The 24406-nt window shown below is 42.5% G+C and overlaps 1 protein-coding gene across 1 annotated transcript; it reads right to left on the reverse strand.

Annotated features, from left to right (window-relative positions):
- On the reverse strand, nt 1-24406 carry DCAF10 (DDB1 and CUL4 associated factor 10). Its single transcript, XM_054031772.1, has 7 exons — nt 24074-24406; nt 17245-17358; nt 10842-11039; nt 10141-10343; nt 8483-8593; nt 5170-5315; nt 1-1251 (listed from the first exon to the last, which is right to left on the reverse strand). Exons 1-7 carry the CDS (start codon nt 24382-24384, stop codon nt 883-885), a joined length of 1452 nt encoding a protein of 483 aa, XP_053887747.1. The 5' UTR covers nt 24385-24406; the 3' UTR covers nt 1-882.

The following is a 24406-nucleotide window of genomic DNA, read 5'->3' on the forward strand; positions in this document are numbered from 1 at the left end:
TGTGATTAAGATTTTTTTATTAATGTGGAAAGCTTCCTACAATAAGGGCAGCAATTAGAAACCTTAGTGTCTGGGGCACACCTTACTCCGCCGGGGGCATTTTTAACTTGTCATTTTATGTCAAAACATTCCAAACAACTCCTTTGCAATGATCAACTCCAGCTTCCCTGCTCCATATGGCAATGTCTTCCTAGTGAATTCACTGAGAAAATGCATCTCTACCCTGACCTTTTACCATCTTGCAATAAACACAACATATGCACATTAAGGAAAACAAGCTAAGAGATTTAACTATAGCAAAACATTACAGAAAGGTGACAACATTTTTCTAGTCAATCATTATATGGTGAAAGGAAAGTGTTTTTCTTCTTTGTGGCTAAACTAAGCTAGTATGCAGGAGAACAGCTCCATTACTTAATTGTTGTAGAGAAAAGTTACAGCAATAGGAGGATGTCAGGAAGTCCTGCTCCTTCATGGCAAGGAAAGATCGTACCAGCAGGAGATGTGTGGGCATTGTTTGGTGTAACAACTCCCTCAGCCCTAGCGAGACATCTTGCAGACAGTCCACCCTAAGTCACGCTGAGAGACCAGCAAGTGCTACTGTGAAACCCAACCAGAAAGACTGGAAATCGGTGGCACCGGATCATCAGAAGCAGAGGTTTGCATGGAAGGCTGAAAACAGAATGCACAGAGCCTGACTTGTAGTGTCAGAACACATACAGTGCTGGACTGAGTACTCATTTCATTGCTATGTCCACAGACCATAGTAATTATGATCTTGTCCACATGTACAAGATTTTTTTTTAAAAGAACACACTTCAACCAAACTGAAGTAATTATAAAAACAAACATCTGTGAAGTTTCTGTTGATGCAAGATGTGCCTAGAACTTTGGCTGATATAAAGAAACACGTCCACTAAGGCACCCTGAGGCAATCTGACAGTGTGTTGGAGAAAACTTGGTCGTCAGTACCACATCATTGTGTGAATACAGAGAGCGGATTTCCTGCAAGGGACCGGCTTCTTTGGGCAAACAGTCGACAAGTTCACTGCACTGTGTGTCAAATCCCAACAAGCGGATCCCGTAGCCATGCGGGGAGGAAATCATTCGACCATCAGGGCTGAAACAAAGTTCTTTGATGTAACCCCGGCCTACATTGGCTTCTTCAATGCAGTGAGTCAATCGGAGAGAACAACGAGGTGAGACAGGACGCACCGGGGCTCCTTCTTGGAATTCGTACACACAGGTCCACTAGACGGGGGAGAGAGGAAAGTTATATTTATCCACATACACGAGGAACAATCCAGTTATTCATTCACCCCCCACGTAGGTGAAGTGAGTTAGACATCGGCACTAAAGCCAACACTTCACTTCTCTCTCCTTGGATACCACTTACTGCTGTGAGCTATTTAAAACAGAACAGCCCTTAGGCCATTTCCCCCCTTTAAACTGAATAGGTAAAATTGACACAGGATTTCTCTCAGTGCAGAAGCAGAGATGTCGTTGCTAAAATAAATCATTCAAAATACAAGATCTGATTTAACTGGAGGAAGTAAAATGCAGGGCTGCTGTAGAGAAGAGAAGATGCGTCTACTGCAGCATAGGAAACGCTCAAGGAAATAGAAGCTCAACTGGAACTGTGATGCAGACACTCATGATTAGACACTGGAATTTCTGCACTGTTTGAACCGCAACACAAATTGGAAAAACACTTAGAAGAAAAGAGAGAAAGCTTTTGTAGGAAGATCACTGCCAGTATGTCGATATGTACATTAGTCCCAGCCAACACTAATCCAAATTGTGGCAATCTAGAACTGTATCCTAGGAAAAGGCATTCATTCATACTGAGTGCTTCTCAAACTACTGCTGAACAAGAGAGAAAACCACTCTGGCACTTTGCGGTTAAAGTTAGGGAGAGGACAAGGTCGTACTTTTTGTATTTGTTGGGCTACTAAACAGGTCACTGCAATTCACATTTAAGGTACTGATTCTGAAAAGACATGCCCATGTGACTTTATTCACATGAGCAATCTCACTGAACTCAAACGGCTCTACTTGTGGTTAAAGTGAAGCATGTACTTACATTTTTGCAGGATTGGGGTTTAAATTGTGGATATAAATCAGATATTAATGCAAAACACTGAAAATTTTACCAGTGCTCTGAAATCACCTCTACTCAAATGCAATTTTGTAGCACACAACATAAAAGTCTTTAAATTTAGAATGTGAATTTCACTTTTTGCAACAATTCATTGAAGTGCTGCGAGGAAAACACAATGCAAGGTGCTAGCTTTAGAGATGCCAATATTTGTAAAAAACAACTATATAGCACCTTATTATATCTTAATCTGGCAAAGTTTTGTATCCTACTCATGAAACTGTGAGGAAAAGGTTATGCTTTAACAGAAGGTCAGCGCTCGGTATCCCTCTGAAAACGATGAGAAGGATACTCTATTCATTATCCTCAAGACTAATCTACTGAAGCACCCACAAGACCAGTCACAAAGGAAGCTGGTTGTACCCTTGTAGAGGATGTAGAAGCTGCCTTTAGTTATTCAGCAAACAGGTAAGAGGAACAATTCACTATACTGAACTGACCCGAGTCATGAATCTGTCCATGCAGTCTCATATGGGTTGTATCATTACAAACTTCTTTTGTAACTAAGCTACCTGCTGCATCATCAAACCCTTTTGGAAAAGCCTTTCCATCCTTTATGCTTATCCAATAAACATCAATTTATTTTGGAGGTTTCTTTGCCCCTATATAGATAGGGGAAGGCAATCCTGTATCTAGGCACCTCTGATTGCATTGTAAAGGAGCTCACTCTTGAAGTACTAATGCTTGTCCCTTATGGGCAGCTCTGTATTCTGCCTGTCCTGACTAGCCAGCAGTAGAGAATTTTAATTTGCAGCATAAGCACCTAAGGGTGGGGAGGGTTTTTTTTCTTAAGCTTATGACAAGTTGGAGTTTACACCACTGGGACTTAAGCTTGGACGAATGTTCATGATTTCCAACTGCCATGTAATGAGATGTGTGGAGCGAAGCTGGGAAAGCAACCTGTAACAATTTTTTGATGAAAGTCATAATGTGTGGATCCGAGTCCAGTTCTTTATGTAAATGTCCACAGGAAAGAATGAGGCAGCCACGGGTCCTAGTTAGAAACTGGTTTCTTGCAAAAGTTACAATAAGGCCACTCACATTGAATAAGCCAAGGAAACTCAGTTATCTGCGTTTTCAGAAGTACTTTTTAGTGTGAAGTAACACAATGTAGCTTACAATGGTTTGATTGTCCATTCATAGACTAGTCATTATCCATCTCAGTGTAAGTCTGCCAAGCTTCCAGTAATTACTTTGCAAGACACTTGCAGAACGTGAACGTTGCTTTGGTACGGAACAAAGCCATTCCAATGCAAAACGTGTCAGATGGAGCTAAATAATGCTGGTTTATCACTGGCAAGTGTTATTAAAAATAAGCCTTTTTTGTTCTTAGAAAGTGACCTGAATATATGCCGTTGGTCTCCTAGCACACTACTCAGGCAAGCTGCAGCCCAACCCTGCAATAGCAAGGAGATTTCAGGGACAATTTTATTTTCACCATTTCAAAGCTGGAGAAGGTTGCTAGCGGATGGAATCCGTGGCTCACAAATGAAGCTCTGCACGTTCTGCACTGGATGCATTTCTGTGTTTAGCTATCAGGCTCAACACAGGGGTAACTGGATAAAAGTTTAATGGCCTGTGATATACTGCAGATCAGACAAGATTATCTAATGCTCCCTTTCTGGCCCTAAACTCTAGGATGGTGTTTTTACACCAAGATGCTGATTTCTACCACCAAAGTCTCTCCAGAAGGGTATTCATTGATCCACTGATATTCTGCTAAGGAGCCAGCCGTGTAACATCAGATTTCTTAGAGCGGCGCACACAAGCCTCTCTCTTATAAGCAGATAATTAAGATCTCTTGATAACCTCCAACAGGAATATACTCTGATATTTAGGAACTGCTGTTGTCGAGCACTTAGGACATCCAAGAAATTTTCTACTGGTAAGGAATCACATTTGCTACAGACTGTTGGCTTAGTCAGGTATTACGAATACAAAGCTGTATCACGTATATAAGCACCCCACACTGTTATGAACACTCCTTAAGGTTTTAATGTCCGCACAATTATTCAGATCAATGGTGCAATCTGAAGCCTCTCAGGATCTTTAGACAAGCTTCTGGATTTGCAGGAGTGGTTTTCTCCACCAAAAGCCTGAAGGCAAAACCTGCATTTAAAAACAAATCTTGGTCATCCTGGTCTGTGGTGTTGAGTTCCTGGTGTCCTGCATGAAGCACACCTGTAATGTCTGTCAGTGATTCAACTTGCTAGCACATGCTTCTTCCCTGCAAAGTATGAGGAATGACAAGAAGAGGTGGTATGCTATGATCTGACTTAACACTTGATAATTCTGGGTATGCACCATTGCGCTGTTTGCTCTCTCACGCAAGGGCAGCACATTTTTTCCTGGCTCCAAGTGTTTTCACAGTTCACCTTTGCCTGTCTTTAAGTAGCTCAGTTGAAGCCCTTTGGGGCTCTCAGGTGCAGCTTTTGTTTACCTATTGCACATCATGGCAGGCTACTCATACGGATGATAGCACAGCCTGAAGTCCTTGTTACCCTGAGAAACTGTACACTCTTTCTTCCAGATTGTCAGAGTGAGAAATTCTCAGCTCAAACTCCTCTTTCTTGATCGTGACCTTACTAGTCACATTCAGACTGAAATGCAGGCTGCCTACCCAATCACTGCGCTCACCTGCATGCCAGGCGACAAATGGAATGGGACAAACATTCCAACTGAAAATCTCCTGGAGACAGGCATGCTATGGTGGTCAGGAAAAGCAAGTGATTCCCCATATTACTATTAGCGTCCTATCATTCCTAAAGATACCAATGCAAAGGTTAGGAAAATGGCATAAATTGAATACCAACTAGTCACCCTATTGCTAATTCAATCCAAAACAGTGTATTGCAACCAAAAAAAAGTCAATCCACTGTCAATCATGGAGATGCAAAATCCATGTTCACCTGCAATTAAGGAATTTGATATGCAGTTCTAGGATTTGACACTTCTTATTCTAAGTGCTAAGTTTTTAAGTACGTGCCATGTTTTTTGTTTGTTTGTTTTACCTCCTGGTCATCTGTATTACTTGAGCACCGAAGAAGAGTAGCCCATCCTTTGGGATGGAGCTGCAGCGATGTAATGCAATTACCACGGTCCCTTTCTCCAGGAACTTCTGGTGTTAAAACCTCAAGACTATTTCGTGGAGATCCACCTAGGAGAGAGATACCAACCACAAGTCACACAGTATCACTACATAACAGTTCCCATCTCTTTTCACTATTGACCAACTCTACATAGCAAAACACAATCAAATGAAAAATACATTTTTGAAACTTACATCACACTGTAAGAGATTAAGTGCTTTAACACAAAATTTAACCACCCCAAGTAGTATTTATACCAGTTCCACAGATACATAATTTCTGCCTCAGTTTACTTAACTTGCTGAAGGGTACAATTAGTCAGTGGCAGAGCAGCAAGAGAACACCAGTCCTGATTCTGCTCTGACAACGTATCTTTTAAGAAGTCTGTGTGAACCCAGCTCAGATGACATTAATATGCAAAGATAGAGGATATCACACATACGTTCAGCTTTTCATTGTCATTGCAAGATATTTTTAAAGAGCACAGTTCCAAAGTAACACTAAAATGGGCATTGGAAGGAGTGACTTCCTGTATCAACCTTGCTGAGTTCACAAGTAAACAATGTTTATATTATTGCGAGCCGTGCAATCTGGGATCTGAATCTCAAACTGGGTTCTTTCCTTTTTGTTGCTCACCACTAAAAGGTTCTGCAGGCAGATTCTGCCCTCACATTTAGGTACTCATATAACCAACCCTCACATCACCATAACATCTGAGCACTGCACAGTCATTAGTGACTTTATCCTCAACGCTATCCCTATTTTACAGGTGAACGGATATATGGAAAGACAATGGAACAAATTATTAAACAATCCATTCGCAAACACCTAGAGGATAACAGGGTAATAAGTAACAGCTAATATAGATTTGTCAAAAACAAATCATGCCAAACCAACCTAACTTCCTTTCACAATAGGGTAACTGGCCTACTAGATAGGGATAAGCAGCAGATGTGGTAGATCTTGATTTCAGCAAGGCTTTTGATACCGTCCCACATGACATTTTAATAAGCAAACTAGGGAAATGTGGTCTAGATGAATTTATTATAAGGTGCATGTATAACTGTTTGAAAGACCATACTCAACGCAAGCCATTGATAACTGCTCTGTCAAGTTGGGGGGTAACTCTAATGGGATTCCAGAGAGGTCAGTCCTAGGCCTGGTACTATTCAACATTTTCATTAATGACTTGAATAATGGAGTGGAGAGTATGCTTATAAAATTTGCAGATAACACCGAGCTGGAAGGGGTTGTAAGCACTTTGGAGGACAGGATTGGAATTCAAAATGACCGTGACAAATTCGAGAATTGGTCTGAAAGCAACAAGATGAAATTCAGTGAAGTAAAAAAAAATCCTACATTTAGGGGGGGAAAAAAATCAAGTGCGTGAATACATGGAATAACTGGCTAGATGGCAGTACCGCTGAAAGGGATCAGGGGTTACAGTGGATCACAAAGTGAACATGAGTAAACAACTGATACAGTTGTGAAAAAGGCAACTATCATTCTGGGGTGCAACAGGAGTTTTGTAAGACACGGGAGAGGACTGTCCCACTCTACTTGGCACTGGGGAGATAGTTCATAGGAGAGCAACAAAAAAATGATCAAAGGCTTAGAAAACCTGAGGAAAGGGTAAAAACAGGGCATGTTTAGTCATGAGTCAAGGAGACTGAAGGGTGACCTGATAACACTCTTCAAACATGTTAAGGGCTGTTATAGAGAAGAAGTTCTCCATGTCCACTGAAGGTAGGACAAGACGTACTGGGCTTAACCTGCAGCAAAGATAATTTAGGTTAGATACAGTATTAGGAGAAACTTTCTAATTAAGGATAGTTAAGCACTGGCATAGGTACCAAGGGAAGCTGTGGAATCCCCATCATGGGAGCTTTTAAGAGCAGGTTGGACAAACATCTGCCAGGGATACCTGGTTCTGCCTCAGTGTGGGATGGAAGTGGGGAAAGGAGGCTGGACTAGATGACCTCTCAAGGCCCCTCCAGCCCTACACACAAAGATTTAGTGACTTGCCCAAGGTCACACACTGTCTCTGGCAGAGCAGTGACTCTCCTGAGTCCCAGTCCAGTGTGCAAAGCATGAAGCCACCCTATGTCTCTCCCACTTTAATAGGTTTGTAGAGGTCTACATGGAATTTCATGGCCAATTCTGTTGATGCCCAAGGACAAATAGAATCTGTCTCACTCCACCTGGTTAGCTCAGCATAGTTAAGAGAAGCAGTAAATGGGTTTTTTTCTGTTACTAAAGCCAACAGAAGAAACTGAACATACAAGCAGCGGGGAGTAGTTCTACTGAGTAAGATGTTATTTTTACACAATCACTTTTCCAAGTGTAAATTCTTTCAAAACTGCTTCCATTTACTAAAAGAAGCTGTATTTCTTCCTCTAGCAATCATGGCATAAATGCCCCAACTACTCAAATGAATAAGCAGCACTGAGAAATACTGCACAATCAAAAAATAATTGTGATTTCATCATATGCATAACGGTGCTTATGTCATAGAATCATTGAAATGTAGGCCTGGAAGGGACCTCGATAGGTCATCTAGTCCAGTCCCCTGCACTGAGGCAGATCATCTCTGACAGTTGTTGCTAACTTGTTCTTAAAAATCCCCAACGACTGGAATTCAATAACCTCTCTTGGTTCCATGCTTACATATCCTTAGAGTTAGGAAGTTTTTCCTAATGTCTAACCTAAATCTTACTTGCTGCAGATTAAGTCAATTACTTAATGTCTTTCCTTCAGTGGAGAACAAGTGATCTTTATAACAACCTTTTACACACTTGAAGACTTATGTTCTCCCTCAGCCTTTTCTTCTCTAGGCTAAACATGCCAATTCTTTCAACCCTAACCTTTCCTCATAAGTCATGTTTTCTAAACCTCTTTTTTTTTGTCTCTCCCCCCCCCCGCCCCCCGGACTCTCATCCATTTGTCCACATATTATGCATTAATGTAAAATGTAAAACAAGTGTCTGGTTTCCCTTTTGAAATCTGAAAGCAACAAAATTAGAACTCCGGACATCACTATTCTATATACTGTGATGTACAGTACTGAATTTGTGGAAAACCTAGTGAGATTTTTAAAATAGCCTAAGCAATAAGAGGTAGGAAAGTAAATAAAACTTTAAAAAGTACACACTATTTATTCACTTTTACATTTCGGCTACACACTGGACCCACTTACACATAAGAACCTATGCGTTTTATTCTAGTCTTAACATACCTTCTCGTTGGGAGGGTCGGGACAGGTGTTTCTCGGACAATGGACCGGAATCATTCTGGTGACATGGTGAACCCACAGTTCTAGGACCAGATGAACTGGTAGCTGTCGTGTCTGAAACCAGAGTAACACCCATGTAAATCTGACAGATGGGAGAAGCGCTTTTGCTTTGTATGTGTCTCATTTTAACCTCCTCTGAATGTAAACCAGCACAGCCCTGATCAAATATGTCTCTAATGAAGACAGTGCTTTCCCAAGGAATGCCTTAAACCACAACCCGTTGAGCACCAAACCACTAATTCTAACCCAAGATGAGCTAGTGTTCAGGGCACTCTTTTCAATTTGAAGCGTGGCTCTGCTCTGAACAACAACCCTAGAAGTACCATTATGGGTCCATGTTTGCGTCTGATACAAGTAAACTAACTGCCAGCACTACAAACAACCTGGGGTCTCAGGGTCGGGCGCTGGGTTCTCTCCTGCTCATGCTTCTGCAGTAATGGATGCTGAAAGGTAAAACAGTCCCTCAGTCACACCTGTGCAACTCCATTTAGACTGAGGCTGCACAGGTGTAACTCGGGTCAGGGCCTGACCTGCGGCATCTTTGCCACTGGGGCTGATGAGTCAAACAAAATTCAACTTGGATTCAGGGTTTGTATGAATGGCAGATCGCCATTAGAAAAAATCTGCTCCATTCACTAGTAACTACAGCAAATTTGCTAGGAAATAACATGAAACCCCATTATGCCATTTATAAAGTCCCTTTTCAGAGCAGCACTGCATGTTTAGTAGGTTACCTTGTCTTGATCACTGGGCAGCCTATAGTAGCTCTGCTAAGACAAAAATGACTGACACCAAACAGGAAGGGAGGTGCAGAGTACATTTTTAATTTGGGGGACTATTTTGTTAAGTTCTTGCAATGTGGCAAAATGAACCACAGAATTTCCTGTTGCTGAGTTCTCTGAATCCTGCTACTAAGTATTCCACAGCACCCATGTTACAGACCAATAGGAAATAGTCTCCCACATTAGTTATTTCACGTTTGAGCACTCTGGTGTATCCTATTAAGGCTTATCTACACTTAAAATGCTAGCAACGCTTCAGCGCAGACATTACCTACACGAATAGGAGGGATTCCCCCATCAGCACTGGCAACCTCCTCCGCAAGAGGCAAGCTTGGTCAGTGGAAAAACTTTGTTGTTTGACTCATCTGGTGCTGTCTATATGGGGACTTCGGTCAGCTTAACTACAGGCCAGAGTCACTCCTGAACAAGGTAAAATAGCTATCATTGTGCCACTTTCCTGCTAGAATCTTCTTAGCCACGCCTCTAAGGGCACGTCTACGCTACCCGCCGGATTGGCAGGTAGTGATCGATCTATCGCGTCTAGTGATCCCTGATCGCTCTGCCGTCAACTCCTGTACTCCACCGCGGCGAGAGGTGGAAGCGGAGTCGACGGGGGAGCGGCGGCAGTCGATCCCACGCCGTGGGGACGCGAGGTAAGTCAACCTAAGATATGTCAACTTCAGCTACGCTATTCTCATAGCTGAAGTTGCGTATCTTAGGTTGATCCCCCCCGCAGTGTAGACCAGGCCTAAGGGAACAGTATACAAATACCTCTATCAATGGATCACAGAGTACAGATTTTTACTGACAAGAATTCACCTGAACTTGATGTAGTTCTTCTGGCTCTTAATATTGGATAGCTGCCAACCTCTAAGGACTTGGTTAAATCAAGGTCGTGCAAAATCAGAAGATACCCAGAGGAAGTGGAGATCAACATTTTTGAACAGTCTGGTGTCAGTCTCATCCGCATGAGAAAACGGGTGTGAAAAAACTTCTTGTGAGGACATCCTTCTTCGGTGCACCTGGACAGTGCAAAAATGAGAGAGATGATTAGGGTCAAGATTGGCAAAAACAGGAGCCTAAAGTTAGATTCTGAAATCCACAGGTCAATTCATAAACACATGAGCTGATTTTCAAAGTGCTGGGCACTGTGTGTCCCCCACTGACGCATTCACCATTTGTACACTCTCTTTTGGATCTCATTTAAACTGGACTTTATATGGAGGGTGGGAATCCGCGACGTGCACACTTGAATTTCTAGAACGATATAGCACATTTTCAGCTTTGTTTCAATCTGACCTACACAGCCTCCTTTGAGTTGTTAGATCTTCATCCCAATAAGGCAGTCCTAATTCTTGATTGTCACCATTGGCTGATGAGCAATCAGTGACAGAATTTAAGCATGTATTAAGTTTCCATTCAGAGCAATAGAGTTTCATCCAAGATGAATGTATCTATTTTAAAAGAACCCTACCACAGTTCATATATTTAACGACCATTCATAACCCATACTCACATACCTGTTGGTGTCCCAAATGATCACATTGCCATCAAACCCTGATGTTACTAGTAGTCTGGTATTGGTGTCATATTCAATGTTCTTCACCCAGCTCGTGTGACCATGTAAAGTGCACACTTTTGTGTTTAGCTTTCTCAGATCCCAAAGTGCTATCGTAGTGTCATCAGAGCAAGTTGCAAACAGTCGATTATCCAGAAACCTGTGAAGTTGACAGACAGTTAAATATTGTAAAGCAAGCACAGGCTTGTCTGCCTTGTGTGTCTAAGGTGTTTCAGACTTAGTTATTCCTGAACTGAGAATTATGATTTATAAAAATAAAGCTACACACAAAGGACTGATAGTTTGCAGTAGCAGACAGTTTAGTGATGTGACTCTTACCACTCTTTTTGTGGCAAAAACGTAAGTATCAGTTTCATATTCCATTGCCAGAGACAAACTAAAGAGAGCAGCTAACAAGATCTATGGAAATAGAGCAGGGGAGGGCAATATTTTTTCATAGCATGGACCACATCTTAAAGACTGTCTCAGGGCTGTCCCATTGGTGGTTTTCATAGATTATCAGGCCAGAAGGGACCATTGTGATCACCTAGTCTGAACATGCCACAGGCCTTTCCTGAATTAATTCCTGTTTGAACCAGCCATATATTTTAGAAAAGCATCCAGACTTGATTTTAGAGATTTCCAGTGATGGAGAATCCACCACAATGCTTGATAAGCTGTCCCAATGTTGAATTACCCTCATTGTTAAAATGTACGGCTTATATCCCATCTGAAGTTGTTTAGCTTCAACTTCCAGCCATTGGATCTTGTTATACCTTTGTGTGCTAGCCTGAAGAGTCCATTATCAAATTTGTTACCCACGTAGGTACTTACACACTAGTCAAGTCACCCCCCTTAACCTACTCTTTATTAAGCAGAATAGATTGAGCTTTTTCAGTCTCTCACTACAAGATGTTTTCCATTCTGTAAATCATTCTTGTGGCTCTTCTCTGCACCTTCTCCAATTTATCAACAGCCTTCTTGAACTGTAGATACCAGAGCGGGATACAGCATTCCAGTAATGGTCACGCCAATGCCAAACACAGATGTATTGCCACTCCCTGCTCCCATTCGAGACTGGTCTGTTTGTACATCATTAGCACCTGCGGCCACATGGCTGTACATTGGCTTTGAGTGCAATGACTGCCGCCGCCCTCCCCTGAGTCCCTCCATGTCCCACTATTTGCTACCATATCTTTAGCAGTTTGCAGCATAATGACTGGCCTTTTAATAGACGTATGGAATGAAACCACCGCAAGCCAAACTGCCATGGAAGATGTGCGGTAAGTGTTTACTGGATTTATAAGGCTTGCCACTAAAACAGGAAAGGGGCCCAAAATGTGTCTCAGGTAGCACTGGTGACATTGATCTCCCCCCGCCCCCAAATACTTTTTGGGCAGGGGAATAAAATACATTTCTTAACTAATGGTGAAACAAATACTATTAAAATAGTCATTTATTTCCTTACAGAGATCTATATAAGCACCCAACACTGTACTATATAGCCCGTCATCCCTGGGGCAACTAAAGCAATTGCTCGTGTGGAAGATGCTAGGAAAGGATTGACTGTATTTTTACCTGCATTTTTGTACAGTTTAGCAGGTGAAAGCTAGAAATTAGCATCACGTGACCAGCCAGCTTTCAGACCACCATTAGTAAGAGACTCCCATCGGGGAGCCTCTTTATTAGAGGGATATTCTCAAGGCTGTCAAATTTCATTTAGACCTCCAGCCTTCACTTTGGTTTCAGAACAGCTCCACTTTTGTCAGCAGGCAGAGTGCTGAAAGATACAGGAGTCCTCGTCTTCACACTTGAGATTCTAGTAGGTTTCACTGAATTGAGATGACATGGTACTGTTCTTTACTCTTTTTGCCCCTCCCTCCTTACCACTTCCTTTGACTCTTCCTCCCATGCTGTCCCTTCCATCCCTGCTGGACAAAAATCACTAGCTTCTCTCCATTCAAATCCCTCCTTTAAAAACAAAAAACAAAAAAAAAAAACAGAACACATTTTCTGTGAAGCCTACCAATATTAGCCCATTATTAAACCCTGTCCCACTGTAAAAGGGACTCACCTAGCGGAGCTAGACAGTGCATTTTATGCCTGAAATATTTTCTGGCTAAGTCACAAACTCTTTGGGGTTTTATACAGCACACCACTGTCACTTAAATAGCCAAGTAAATTAGTAAGGGATTTTGACCCAAGCACAAGGAGACCTCACCTCATTGTGACCTATAATATTACTGATAAAGCAGATTGTTTCAAAGTTTTGGTGACTGAAGAAAGTTAACAGTAGTCAAATTTTCAGAAGCGCTGCCACACAACTAACTAAATCTGGGCTGGGCCATGGTTGTACTCTGACACCCAGGGTAATTGCATTACTACCTTGATTACAAGAATTTCTGAAAATCTGGCCCAAAATTGGCAGAGAAGCTTATAAAGATGCCTTTCAACAATACCGGAGAGTTAGTCCAGCGAAGAGCTGATCATGATATAGTGAAATATCACTTTTATCCTCCTAGCTTAGTATTTCCTTTAAACATTTTCATGAGTCGCAGTAAAAAGACACTACAGAGGTTTTGGCTTTGTTTCTTTTTATTGATCCAGAGTGTTTGTAATATCCCCAGAATCTTGAATGCGAACACTTCAGTCCCTACTGGTTTTGTCTGTAGTTTCCTTCACTGCCTATTGCAGGGACCAGCATGAAGACAGTAAAGCTCTGGGAATATTGCTCACCATGGCTACAAGAGCCAGCAGAGGGAGCTCTGTACAGGATTGAACACAGATTTAAAAAAAACGGTAACAGGAATGAGACAGACCTGTGCAATTTGCTCCTTGGCTTTGCCATCATAGGAGATCAGGTCTACCTTCCTCCCACCTTTCTCCAATCACTAACTTCTGCTAACCTCATTCTTCTAGTTTCTTGGCCTTTCTCCCCATCTTCCTCCAGCCTCTCCCTACTTGGTCCTACAATTTCATCCCCTCCTTATCACTTCCCTCCACAAAAAGCAATTTAAGATCTTAAATAATTCCATACCAAAACGTCTGCACTAAAAGATCGAGTTGTGTAGTGAAGCACTCAAGAGCCATGGAATGTCTGCACAGCTGGAACTCCACCCCTTCGTTCCTCTGAATAATGACATCCGCACACTTTTCCCGCGCAGGACCCCTGCCTCACTCAGTGCACAGGCTGGACTGAACAGTGAACATGGCAATTCAATAGTTAGTTATTCTCAGGGTGGAATAATATAAAGTCAAGGTGATTTAAGCCACTGGATTTTTTCTAAAAAGCCATCGATTTAAATCAGGTTTGAGGCTTTGTAAAACTAATTTAAAAATGTGTGCTACTGCAACTTTAGATTAAAATTTAAAGTGAACTAATTTATAAGTGCTTTTTTCTAAATGCCACTGTTGGTACAGTATCACTGCAATGTCACAAAACTGCTGGAGGCAAAAAACACAGAATATTGAAAGTGAAGGTCTGGATCCTGCAAATGCTGACGATAACAACTTTACCCACATGACTTGTCCCAATGGCTTCAGTGGGACTATCAATGTAGTTAAAGTTACATTGCATGTGCGCAAGTGCCCGCAGCATCAGGGATATCATTATTGAAAGCATTAGTGTCAAAATCTGTCACTCGAAAACAAAATTACTCCACGTTGACAGTGAAAAAGTTATTTAGACTTCCGACCCATTTAACAGTTATTAACTAATACACTGGCCAGTTTCCAAAAGCAGGGCCTAGGCTCCTAAACCTATATTTAGGCACGTAAAAGTGGGATTTTTCCAAAAATCCTAAATTCCATTGACTTCAGGTTGCAAACCCCGATGAAGTAGCATAACCTGGTCAAAACATTTCAGCTTTCTTGGCTTATGGAAGTTCAATATATAGGAAGGTGGTGTTATCCTGTGATATATTTACAGGCATTTGCATATCAGTTTTATGTCTGATTTTGGGTTGGTCACAGAGTAAATATGCCAGTGAGGCCCCAGATTTTTCTTTTTCAGCACGGACAAAGATTAAGTGCAAAAGTTCTTAGAAGAAAAAAAGGTCTCTGTGAAGTCTGAAAGGATGCTAACTAAAATGAGTATACCAGCTTTAGTAATTTAAGACTACAAAACAGGAAGTAAAGAACTAACATGTAAATAAAAAAAATTGAACGTAAAAATATATTTTTAAAAGAAATGATTAAAAAAATCTTTAAGAAAACCATGATCTTTACCCACCCTGAGTATCCTGACCATTCAATATGCTGTCCCCGTACTTCATTCTCTGCACACCGACTAACCTATGCATGAAACGAGGCATATGTACTACACACACCACCCAATGTCTGCTGCAAATGAGTATGGTGGCTCTCCATTATTTAGTGAGGAGACACATTGGGAAAAAAGAGTCAGGCACTTTACCTTCTGTCAAGTAAGACAACTTTGAAACCGGAGCAGTGCAAGACTATGGATGGTCTAGTCAGATTATTACAGTCATCAAATTAAGCACGTAATGCTATCAGGTGATACTTCTTTATCCTGATAATCTGTGGTCTTCACACAAAACTCCTGGATCAGACCCATGACTTGACTAAATCAGTCTACAAGTATACACAGGCAGGAGACAGCCAATACCAGAAGGTTCTTTAATCTAGCAGAACAAGAGCCCAGGGTTGGAAGCTGAAGCTAGAAATTTTCAAACTGGAAATAAGGTGTGATTGTTTTTTTTAAACAGTAAGAGTAATTAATCAATGGGACAGCTTAAAAAGGGAAGTGGCAGATTCTCCATCACTGGAAGTCTTTAAATCAAGATTCTTCCTAAAAATACGCGCTCTGCTTCAACCACAAGTTTGTTGGGCTCACTGGGTGACGTTCTATGACCTATCCAATGCAAATCCATCTAGATGAGCACAGTGATCTCTCCTGGCATTCAAATCTATGAGCTTGCTTTACTTCAGCACAGAGGAAAATGACCAGACTGTTTGTGCTGTTGTAAGGGAGGTTCTTGAAACGATTAAACAGATCCAGAATAAAGAAAGACAGTGCAGCAGGAATTGGCTTTAAGGGGAGAGAAAGTTCCTGAGGTTGCAGCAAGGCAAGAACCCCAAGCCACTGACAACGAATGTTGATAAAACACCGGCAACATGTTGTATTTTTTCAAAATAGAAACCAGTTCTACATTGCTCAGTAACTATGTAAAAATGGCACCTTTTCACTCAAGGGGGACATGACTAAATACACTGGAAAGGACCCTGGTTAGCTCTATCGGGCCAACATAGTTATGGGCGAGGGAGCTTAATTCTAACCTTCCTTGCAGATCAACTCGGTTCCAGTCAGTTATCTTTACACATTAAAAAAAATTACTTCTGTCGCATCATCATCCACAGATCTCCTAGGTAACTGGGTTGTACACTGAGGGCGTACTTGGTCTGGTTTATTGCTGTGTGAAGAGGAAAGAATTCAGCTCGACTCTGAGTTCATGTTGCATTTGTAGGGCTGACAGGTTAAATCACCCCAGGTTTAGTTGTAAACTGAGCACTTCTGATAAGAAAATCATTGTGATACAGAACCCAGAACCTCATTAACCATCTTTACTCAGTCACTTTTCAGGAATAGAATATTTTAAGAATCCCAGGTTTGGAAATTTACAATATAAAGGAGGGCAGGGTATCAGAATGAGCATTTACAGCGGGTGGGATCTCTACAAGCAAAAGTGGAGTTGACAGTACACCAAATACCTATAAACTAGAGGCAAATAAAAGACAAGAGTGAAGGGCTCTAGCAGGAAGGTCAATGCCATGTTGAGAAGCTCAGTCCTTGCCCTTTTCCCACCATGTGTCATGCTGGCCCATCTTTCAAAGCCACCTCTAGGAAGGATGGAAGAAGGTGCTTACTCACAGTAAAAAACAGACCAAGTGTTGAAGGGGAAATAGGCACAAAGAGGTGAAGTGATTTGCTCAAGATCACACAGTAAAGCAGTGGCAGAGCTGGGACAAGAACCCAGGTCTCCTGATGCACAGTGCAGGCCCTTATCCACTATACTACATTGGCTCCAGTAACATTCCTCCTTCTAGCTAAATCTCAGGTTGAAGCAAGTATAAAGGGACAAAGGTGTGTTGTATGTACATGCTCAGTATTGCATTCCGTGCTTAATTGTAACCTTGTCCATCAACTTTCTCCCCACACACAAACTGCAGTATGGCAACTGGTACAGTTATACCACATTGTCTGTGGACAAGACAAAAAAGCACAGAATAGCAGAGGACTGATCTGTATATCACTACAGCATCATGAACACATTAACACGTACAGTTAGGAAAAATGTTGGAGTTCTATTTACTCCCAGTTTGGTTTTGTTTCCCATGATACTAACCTGATATTATTCACACAGTCCTCATGAGCTTCAGAGAGAGTTTTGATGTGCTTTGAAGATATGGGGTCAAAAAGCAGGACCTCAGTCTGTTCACAAGCAACAGTTAGCACTGACCTGAAAAGCAAAAGAGGTATCTTGCACTTAGTAAAGAGAAATGAAGGCTGCAAAGTAACCATTACAGCTGTTGTCACTGATTCATCTCTGTTCTATTGCTAAATGTGCACATTCCACAGATGGCTACTGTTCCGATTGGCTTTGTACAGTTACCTTTTCTCAAACCCTTCCTACTTCATGATTGTACAGTGGAAATTGGTCTACTGCAGGGGGAGGCAACCTATGGCGGCATGCAAGCTCTTTTTCAGTGGCATTCATACTGCCTGGGTCCTGGCCACCGGTCCGGGGAGGGGGAGGGGGGAGGGTTCCTGCATTTTAATTTAATTTTAAATGAAGCTTCTTAAACCTTTTTAAAACCTTATTTACTTTACATACAACAATAGTTTAGTTTAGTTATATATTATAGAAAGACTTATAGAAAGAGACCTTCTAAAAACATTCAAATGTATGACTGGCATGCGAAACCTTAAATCAGAGTGAATAAATGAAGACTCGGCGCACCACTTCTGAAAGGTTGCCGACCCCGGTCTACTGCTTACTCACTTACCAAATCAATTCCTCTACTACCTATTCAGAAAGATTCCATCTCCTCTACAGCCTGGCTGTTGGCATACATTGATGCACAGCTGGTGTATTCACTGGACAGATCACATGATCTTTTTAATTCCGCGTGTTTTATATGCAGTGTGGTTCTTTTATAGCTATTGAACTGATATGTTACCTTATAACATTTGATGACACAATTAGGTATATTTTAGTACAGTTTTACAGTGTTCTTTAAGGGTACTTTGCCCCATCAGTACAGTACTTTATATTCTAACCTAGGAGTTCCTAGGTGGGAAAGTGTGCACTGATTGGTTAAGGATTATTGTCTGTAATAAGGACAGGAAAAGAAGGATGAAGAGCAGTAGTGAAGATATGGGTTATATTCCTCACCTCTATCACAGATTTCCTGTGTGACCATGGGCATTTAACAATCTTCCTCTAGCTATACAATGGGAATACATGCCTCTCGGAAGGGTACTGGGAAGCTTTATTAATTTATGCATTGAGCTCCTCAGACAGAAACCTCTAATACACATGCAATGGACAGTAGTAGTACTTAATAAGTACATTTGGAACACAGGTGAGAACTCTAGAATCTGGGTCATGTGTCACCACCCTGCCAGTTGTAATGTATGTGTTTGGATCATTTCAAACTAATACACATGAAGGGGTTCTGTAATCAGCAATCAACCAGTAAATATTTGACATTTACCAAGACTAACCAAACCAGATAATTACTTCACTTCAGGCAACTGTTTCTGAAAGTCAAATTAATTTGCTCTCATCCCTTTCTCTATAATAATTTTGAGTTGGGTAGCTGCTCACTTGGGGCCTGATCCAAAGCCTACTGAAGTCAGTGGAAAGAAAACATTCAGGATATACTATTTAAAGAGTGCTCTGTCTGAAAGCAGAATTCCTTTAACCTGACTAACTTTTAAAAATTCAAGTAGAGTGCCATTTAAGGATAATCTCATCATTCCAGGAGCTCTGTTAAAACTTCTCAATTATTCTGCATAAGGGAAAAAAAGCCCACACTTTTGGAGCAGAATTTGGCAATCATTAAGAACTTTAAACTACTTAGCTATTTTAGGACTCAACCATTTATTGCTAAAACTTCAGAAGAAAATAAAGCTGATGTGGGTTACTAAATCTTAAAGATTTAAAACACAGGTAGAAGTCAGAGGAACGATTATTTGCAAATGTGTCACTTGTCACTAGCGGTGGCTAAGGTTCTCTTCACAGCCACAAGGTAGTTATTTACAGCAGGTTAAAACTAATGTGGGTTAGCGATCTCACTGTACAATCCTAGTGGAGGTAAAGCACAGGTAGCTTTTACTACAATGTACGTAGGCAAGATCAACATCCCGTTCACCTCATTGAGACCCACCTTGCAATAAAAACTACAAAGCCTTGTCTCCACTAGGGTTTTACAGGGAGATAGCTAGCACTTGTTAATTATCCTGCTGTAAATGCAGTGAAGACTGGCCTAGGTGTACCTGTTCGCTGACATTAACAATTGTCAAAAGTTGTTCTCAGAATCTAAGATCCTTTTCAGGGCATGTTCACAGATACCACCAGGAAAGCAAATAAGAACATAAGAAAGGCCGTACCGGGTCAGACCAAAGGTCCATCTAGCCCAGCGACAGTGGCCAATGCCAGGTGCCCCAGAGGGAGTGAACCTAACAGGCAATGATCAAGTGATCTCTCTCCAGCCATCCATCTCCACCCTTTGACAGACAGAGGCTAGGGACACCATTTCTTACCCGTCCTGGCTAATAGCCATTAATGGACTTAACCACCATGAATTTATCCAGTTCGCTTTTAAACGCTGTTATAGTCCTAGCCTTCACAACCGTCTCAGGTAAGGAGTTCCACAAGTTGACTGTGTGCTGCATGAAGAAGCACAGGACTTCCTTTTATTTGTTTTAAACCTGCTGCCTATTAATTTCATTTGATGACCCCTAGTTCTTGTATTATGGGAATAAGTAAATAACTTTTCCTTATCCACTTTCTCCACATCACTCATGATTTTATATACCTCTATCAGATCCCCCCCCTTAGTCTCCTCTTTTCCAAGCTGAAGAATCCTAGCCTCTTTAATCTCTCCTCATATAGGACCCATTCCAAACCCTTTATCATTTTAGTTGCCCTTTTCTGAACCTTTTCTGGTGCCAGTATATCTTTTCTGAGATGAGGAGACCACATCTGTACGCCGTATTCGAGATGAGGGCGTACCATCGATTTATATAAGGGCAATAATATATTCTCAGTCTTATTCTCTATCCCCTTTTTAATGATTCCTAACATCCTGTTTGCTTTTTTGACCGCCTCTGCACACTGCGTGGACATTTTCAGAGAACTATCCACGATGACTCCAAGATCTTTTTCCTGACTTGTTGTAGCTAAATTAGCCCCCATCATATTGTATGTATAGTTGGGGTTATTTTTTCCAATGTGCATTACTTTACATTTATCCACATTAAATTTCGTTTGCCATTTTGTTGCCCAATCACTTGGCAGCAAGACAATTTATAAAAATCCCAGAGAGGCACATAAGCATAAGACAGCCATCATCTTTTGGGGAAGTCTGGTTCTGCATTAGTCAAGGGTATCCCATTTCACTACCAAAAGACATTTATGGTTTTAAAATCAGTTGAATGTCACTGAGCCAGATGATGAGCATTACTGAGCTTACTTTGCATCAAGAGAGCTACACAAACTGATGTTAGAGCTGCCCGAAATGGGAAGCTAAGGATTTCCCCAGCATAAGAGGATTCTTGATGCAATGGAGTATTTCAGCCAAGAAGAAAATGTGCTCCACCAAATCCTCACCCAGCAGAATGATCCCACGGGGAACGTTCTAGCTAGCCTAAGTCACAGTAGGCCTGTGCCTGCTGACTTGCGCCAAGCGTCAATTTGGTTCCAAAACCAGCCCAGGATCATCGGATGTGGAAAGGTAGCTTAGGCCTTGTCTACAATGGGTACTTTTGTACTGAGGTAGTTACACTGGCAAGTGACTTTTTCCAGCCGTGCAGCACATCTACACTAGGGGATTGTAGTGATGTTTCACTGTAGCTATGCCAGTGCAGGAGTCCCAGTGTAAGAAAACTTATCTCATCACACAAAACAGCACTAGCTTAATCCTCCATAAATGCTTCCTGCTATTGTTACTGAGTGTTCGCTGTTGGCAATATATCTTCTACTAGAGTCAATGGAAGTGGAAAAAGCAACAAGATAGTAATCAGATCATGACTGCGTAATCCACTGTCATAGGACTGCTGCAGTTGTAAGCAAATACTTTACATTGCTGGACAGTGGAGAACCACAGCTTTCCAGTGGCTCAAGTCATTTGTTTGTAGTCCTGGTGGCTCTCCCAAGCTAACACCTTAGAACCGACACTAGTCTCCCCCAGCCTAGCACTATCTTTTTAGCACAAAAGTGAACATGGCAAGTCACAGACCCTGAACTAGAACTTGTAACGCAGATGCCCATTGGTTCAAACATGGCGCAGGTTGTCATTAAAGCGATGGTTCAATCAAAGAAGTTCAAAGTTTTCTCTAGTAGCTTGTGACCAGCTGTTAGTTTTACAACAGAATTCTAACCATTTACATACCATGCCACTCCCTGGGCCAAATTGTGCTCATCTTACTTATTCACAAGTTCCACTAAAGTCAGTGGTACTATTTGCATATGTAAGGCAAACAGGATTCAACCTTAACACAAAATCTTTGGCCCCAATACACCGTGTCATTGTATAGTTAGGCCTTGGCAGTGTAGCTTTTTTTAAAATCAACTCTTGAAAGCATTACACAGATTTATTTCCTTACTGCAACATTAATACACCTCACTTTGTTAGTGTAGAAATCCTTTTAAAGGATCTGGTGAAATTACCACACTGAACAACAAGGACTTTGCAAGCAAGAAGTGGTCAAAACTTTTTGGCCTCCAAATCTCGACAGCATCTCTAATGGCATCTGCTCAGTTCCTTATTCTCTCACACATCAATGAGCAGGAGACCTATAGATTCATTCTCTCTTCAGCCAAATAACAAAGCATACACTATAATAATGCACTCACACACTGACATTGGATTTGTACTGGTTAAGCTTTCAGAACAGCAAATGAAACTGGAACAGGTTTGTCAAATCAGGAAACATTACACGATTTAACTTTTAACACTCTGCCTAGGAGCAGGAATAGAGCTATTGTCATTCAAAGACAGACCAAGATTTCAGTCTAGTCCCAGTATCTACTTTACTACACCACGGTCGATGAGGAAGACTTTTTTTCCTACCCCAAATCGCTAATAGATTATATATGCCCTGAAAGGATACTTTGTTGCTTTCTTTTAAAATAGTTTATCCACGAATGCTATTGTTTATATACATGTCTAATTACTGTTTTATAACCTAACATAGCAAGTTACACAGAATTAGATATATTTTAAATATATTGGTTTCAGTAGTTGATTTCATAGTTTTAATGGGCACCCTCTTTGTTCCCTTATTATCCAATTGGCCTTTCCCATTCATTACTTTCGAGAGGTTTAGGAGAGAGACTGAATGCACTATTCAAGGCGAGGACATACCATCAAGTTTACATAATGTTTTCCATATTATTCTTTATTTCCTCCTAAATAGAGCTGAACATCTAAACCACTTTTTTACAGACCACTGAATACTGAATTGTTTTCTACGACTTGCATCTGCCATCATACTGCCCAGTTACTCTGTGCAGCTACGTTGGGAGGAATTTTTCACAACCCCTTCCTAAATCTTGACTAACAAATCATTTGTCAGCAACTTTTGCCACCTCACCATCTACTCCTCTTTAAGGTACAGTATTGACCACTGGTGCTAGTCCCTGAGGGACACCATTACTAAACATTTTGTTTACAGAGAACTGGCTGTTTATTCCTACTTTTTGCAGCCTGTTACCCAGTTTAACCATTCACAGGATATCTCCTGTCATCTTGCAGTTGCCAATTTTAGCAGCTTCTTGTTAGTGACTTTCCCCAAAGGTCTTAAGTTGTATCTACCAGTACTTTATCCTCTGCTATCGTGTAAGTCCAGCAGATGGGACAGAGGATTAGGAGGTGGAAAACTCAAGTTCTGTTCACAGCTTTATTGTGTGACCTTGTGCAATTCACTCTCCTTCAATTTCCCCACTGGGGAAAAGGGCTAGTGATACTTACTGACCTCAATCAATTTCCTTGAGATCCTCAGACTATTAATTGTAATTGTATTAAGCCTCCAACTGGTTGGAGAGACAGTTCAACCTCTGAAAAACATTCTACTCCTCTAAGTGCTGTTTGAGTGGATTTTGGACCTCTATTTCTGCCCCCCCCCGGCAATTAATGTCCATCCTGTGATCATGATAGCTATTGTTGCAGCAGAGTACAACAGTGTTACGCACCCTTCGGTCCTCTGGCATATAGTGTGACCTAATCATCATCCCAAACCCAAGCAGGCCCACATGGGGGTGCAGAGACAGGCCCATCAGCACCCAATTCCCCACATGGCAGACACCCTCCAGCCCCATCAGAGCCAAGATCCCTCTGTCCCAGGAATGGGAGTGTCTCTCTGGGCTCCCCCAGGAAGCAGATCTCCTCCACTGGTTGCCCATGGTGGGTAGAGAGCTCTGTTGCACCCCAAGGGATTTCAGGGGGTCCCTCCCCCAGGGAATGCCAGGGTGGGAGTATCTCAGGTGGGTCTCAGCAGTCTCCTACCTATCCAGGCGAGGGGGTGGGAGATACCTGACTATGCCCCAGCAGGGTCCCCCGCCACAGTCCCCCACTTGAATGGGAAGGAGTCTTTCTGCAGAAGGGTGCGTATCCAGATGGGTCACAGTCTCTTACTGATCTGGGGGTGCCCTGGAGAGGGGAGGTGCCGGGGTCCCTGTCGAGGTGGAAGGAGAGGGGCTGAGCATAGGGAGATGTAAGGGAAGGGTTGGGGCGGGGGGGGTTCAGACCAGGGGTGGGATGGGGCCAGGCACAGTGTGTGTGTGTGTGGTGGCGGGTTGAGGATCGGGCTGGAGGGGTGTGTGTGTGTGTCGGACCAGGGGGACAGGTCTGGGGAGGGGGTATCGAGCCGGGGGGGAGGAGAAGGGGACGTGGGCCGGGAGGCTCGGGGCGGGCCAGGCGGCCGGGGCGGGCCGGGCCGGGCCTTACCCGTCCGGCGAGTACTCCAGGTTGAAGACGGCGCCGTGCGTGCGGGTGCTGAGGTACACGGAGTCGGCGGGCTGGATGGAGCTGTACAGCCCGGTCATGGCCCGGAAATTGTCGCGGGCCGGGTCCACGTAGAGCCCCCGGCCCAGGCAGCGGCCCCGCAGCCACCCGAACAGGCCCCCGCCCGCCGCCGCCCCCGGGGCCTGTGGGGAGGCGGGCGGCGGCGGCTCCCCCGGCGGCTCCTTGGCGCTGGGCGGCTCCATGCCGGGGGACGGGCCCGAGGGGCCGGCCGCCTCCCCGCGCGCAGAGCTCATCCCGCGCCGCGCCCGGCCCCCG

The sequence above is a fragment of the Malaclemys terrapin genome, chromosome 6 (genome assembly GCF_027887155.1).
Source record: "Malaclemys terrapin pileata isolate rMalTer1 chromosome 6, rMalTer1.hap1, whole genome shotgun sequence".
In the NCBI taxonomy this organism is placed as follows: Eukaryota; Metazoa; Chordata; order Testudines; family Emydidae; genus Malaclemys; species Malaclemys terrapin.

What these genes read in the sequence shown, in the direction of transcription:
- DCAF10 (XM_054031772.1), bottom strand. Translation starts at nt 24,384, where the DNA reads ATGAGCTCTGCGCGCGGGGAGGCGGCCGGCCCCTCGGGCCCGTCCCCC. An exon ending in AAGAACTACATCAAGTTCAG is followed by an intron (nt 8,594 to 10,140) that starts GTGAATTCTTGT and finishes CTCTGGTTTCAG; the next exon opens with ACACGACAGCTACCAGTTCA. An exon ending in GTAATACAGATGACCAGGAG is followed by an intron (nt 1,252 to 5,169) that starts GTAAAACAAACA and finishes TCCCCCGTCTAG; the next exon opens with TGGACCTGTGTGTACGAATT.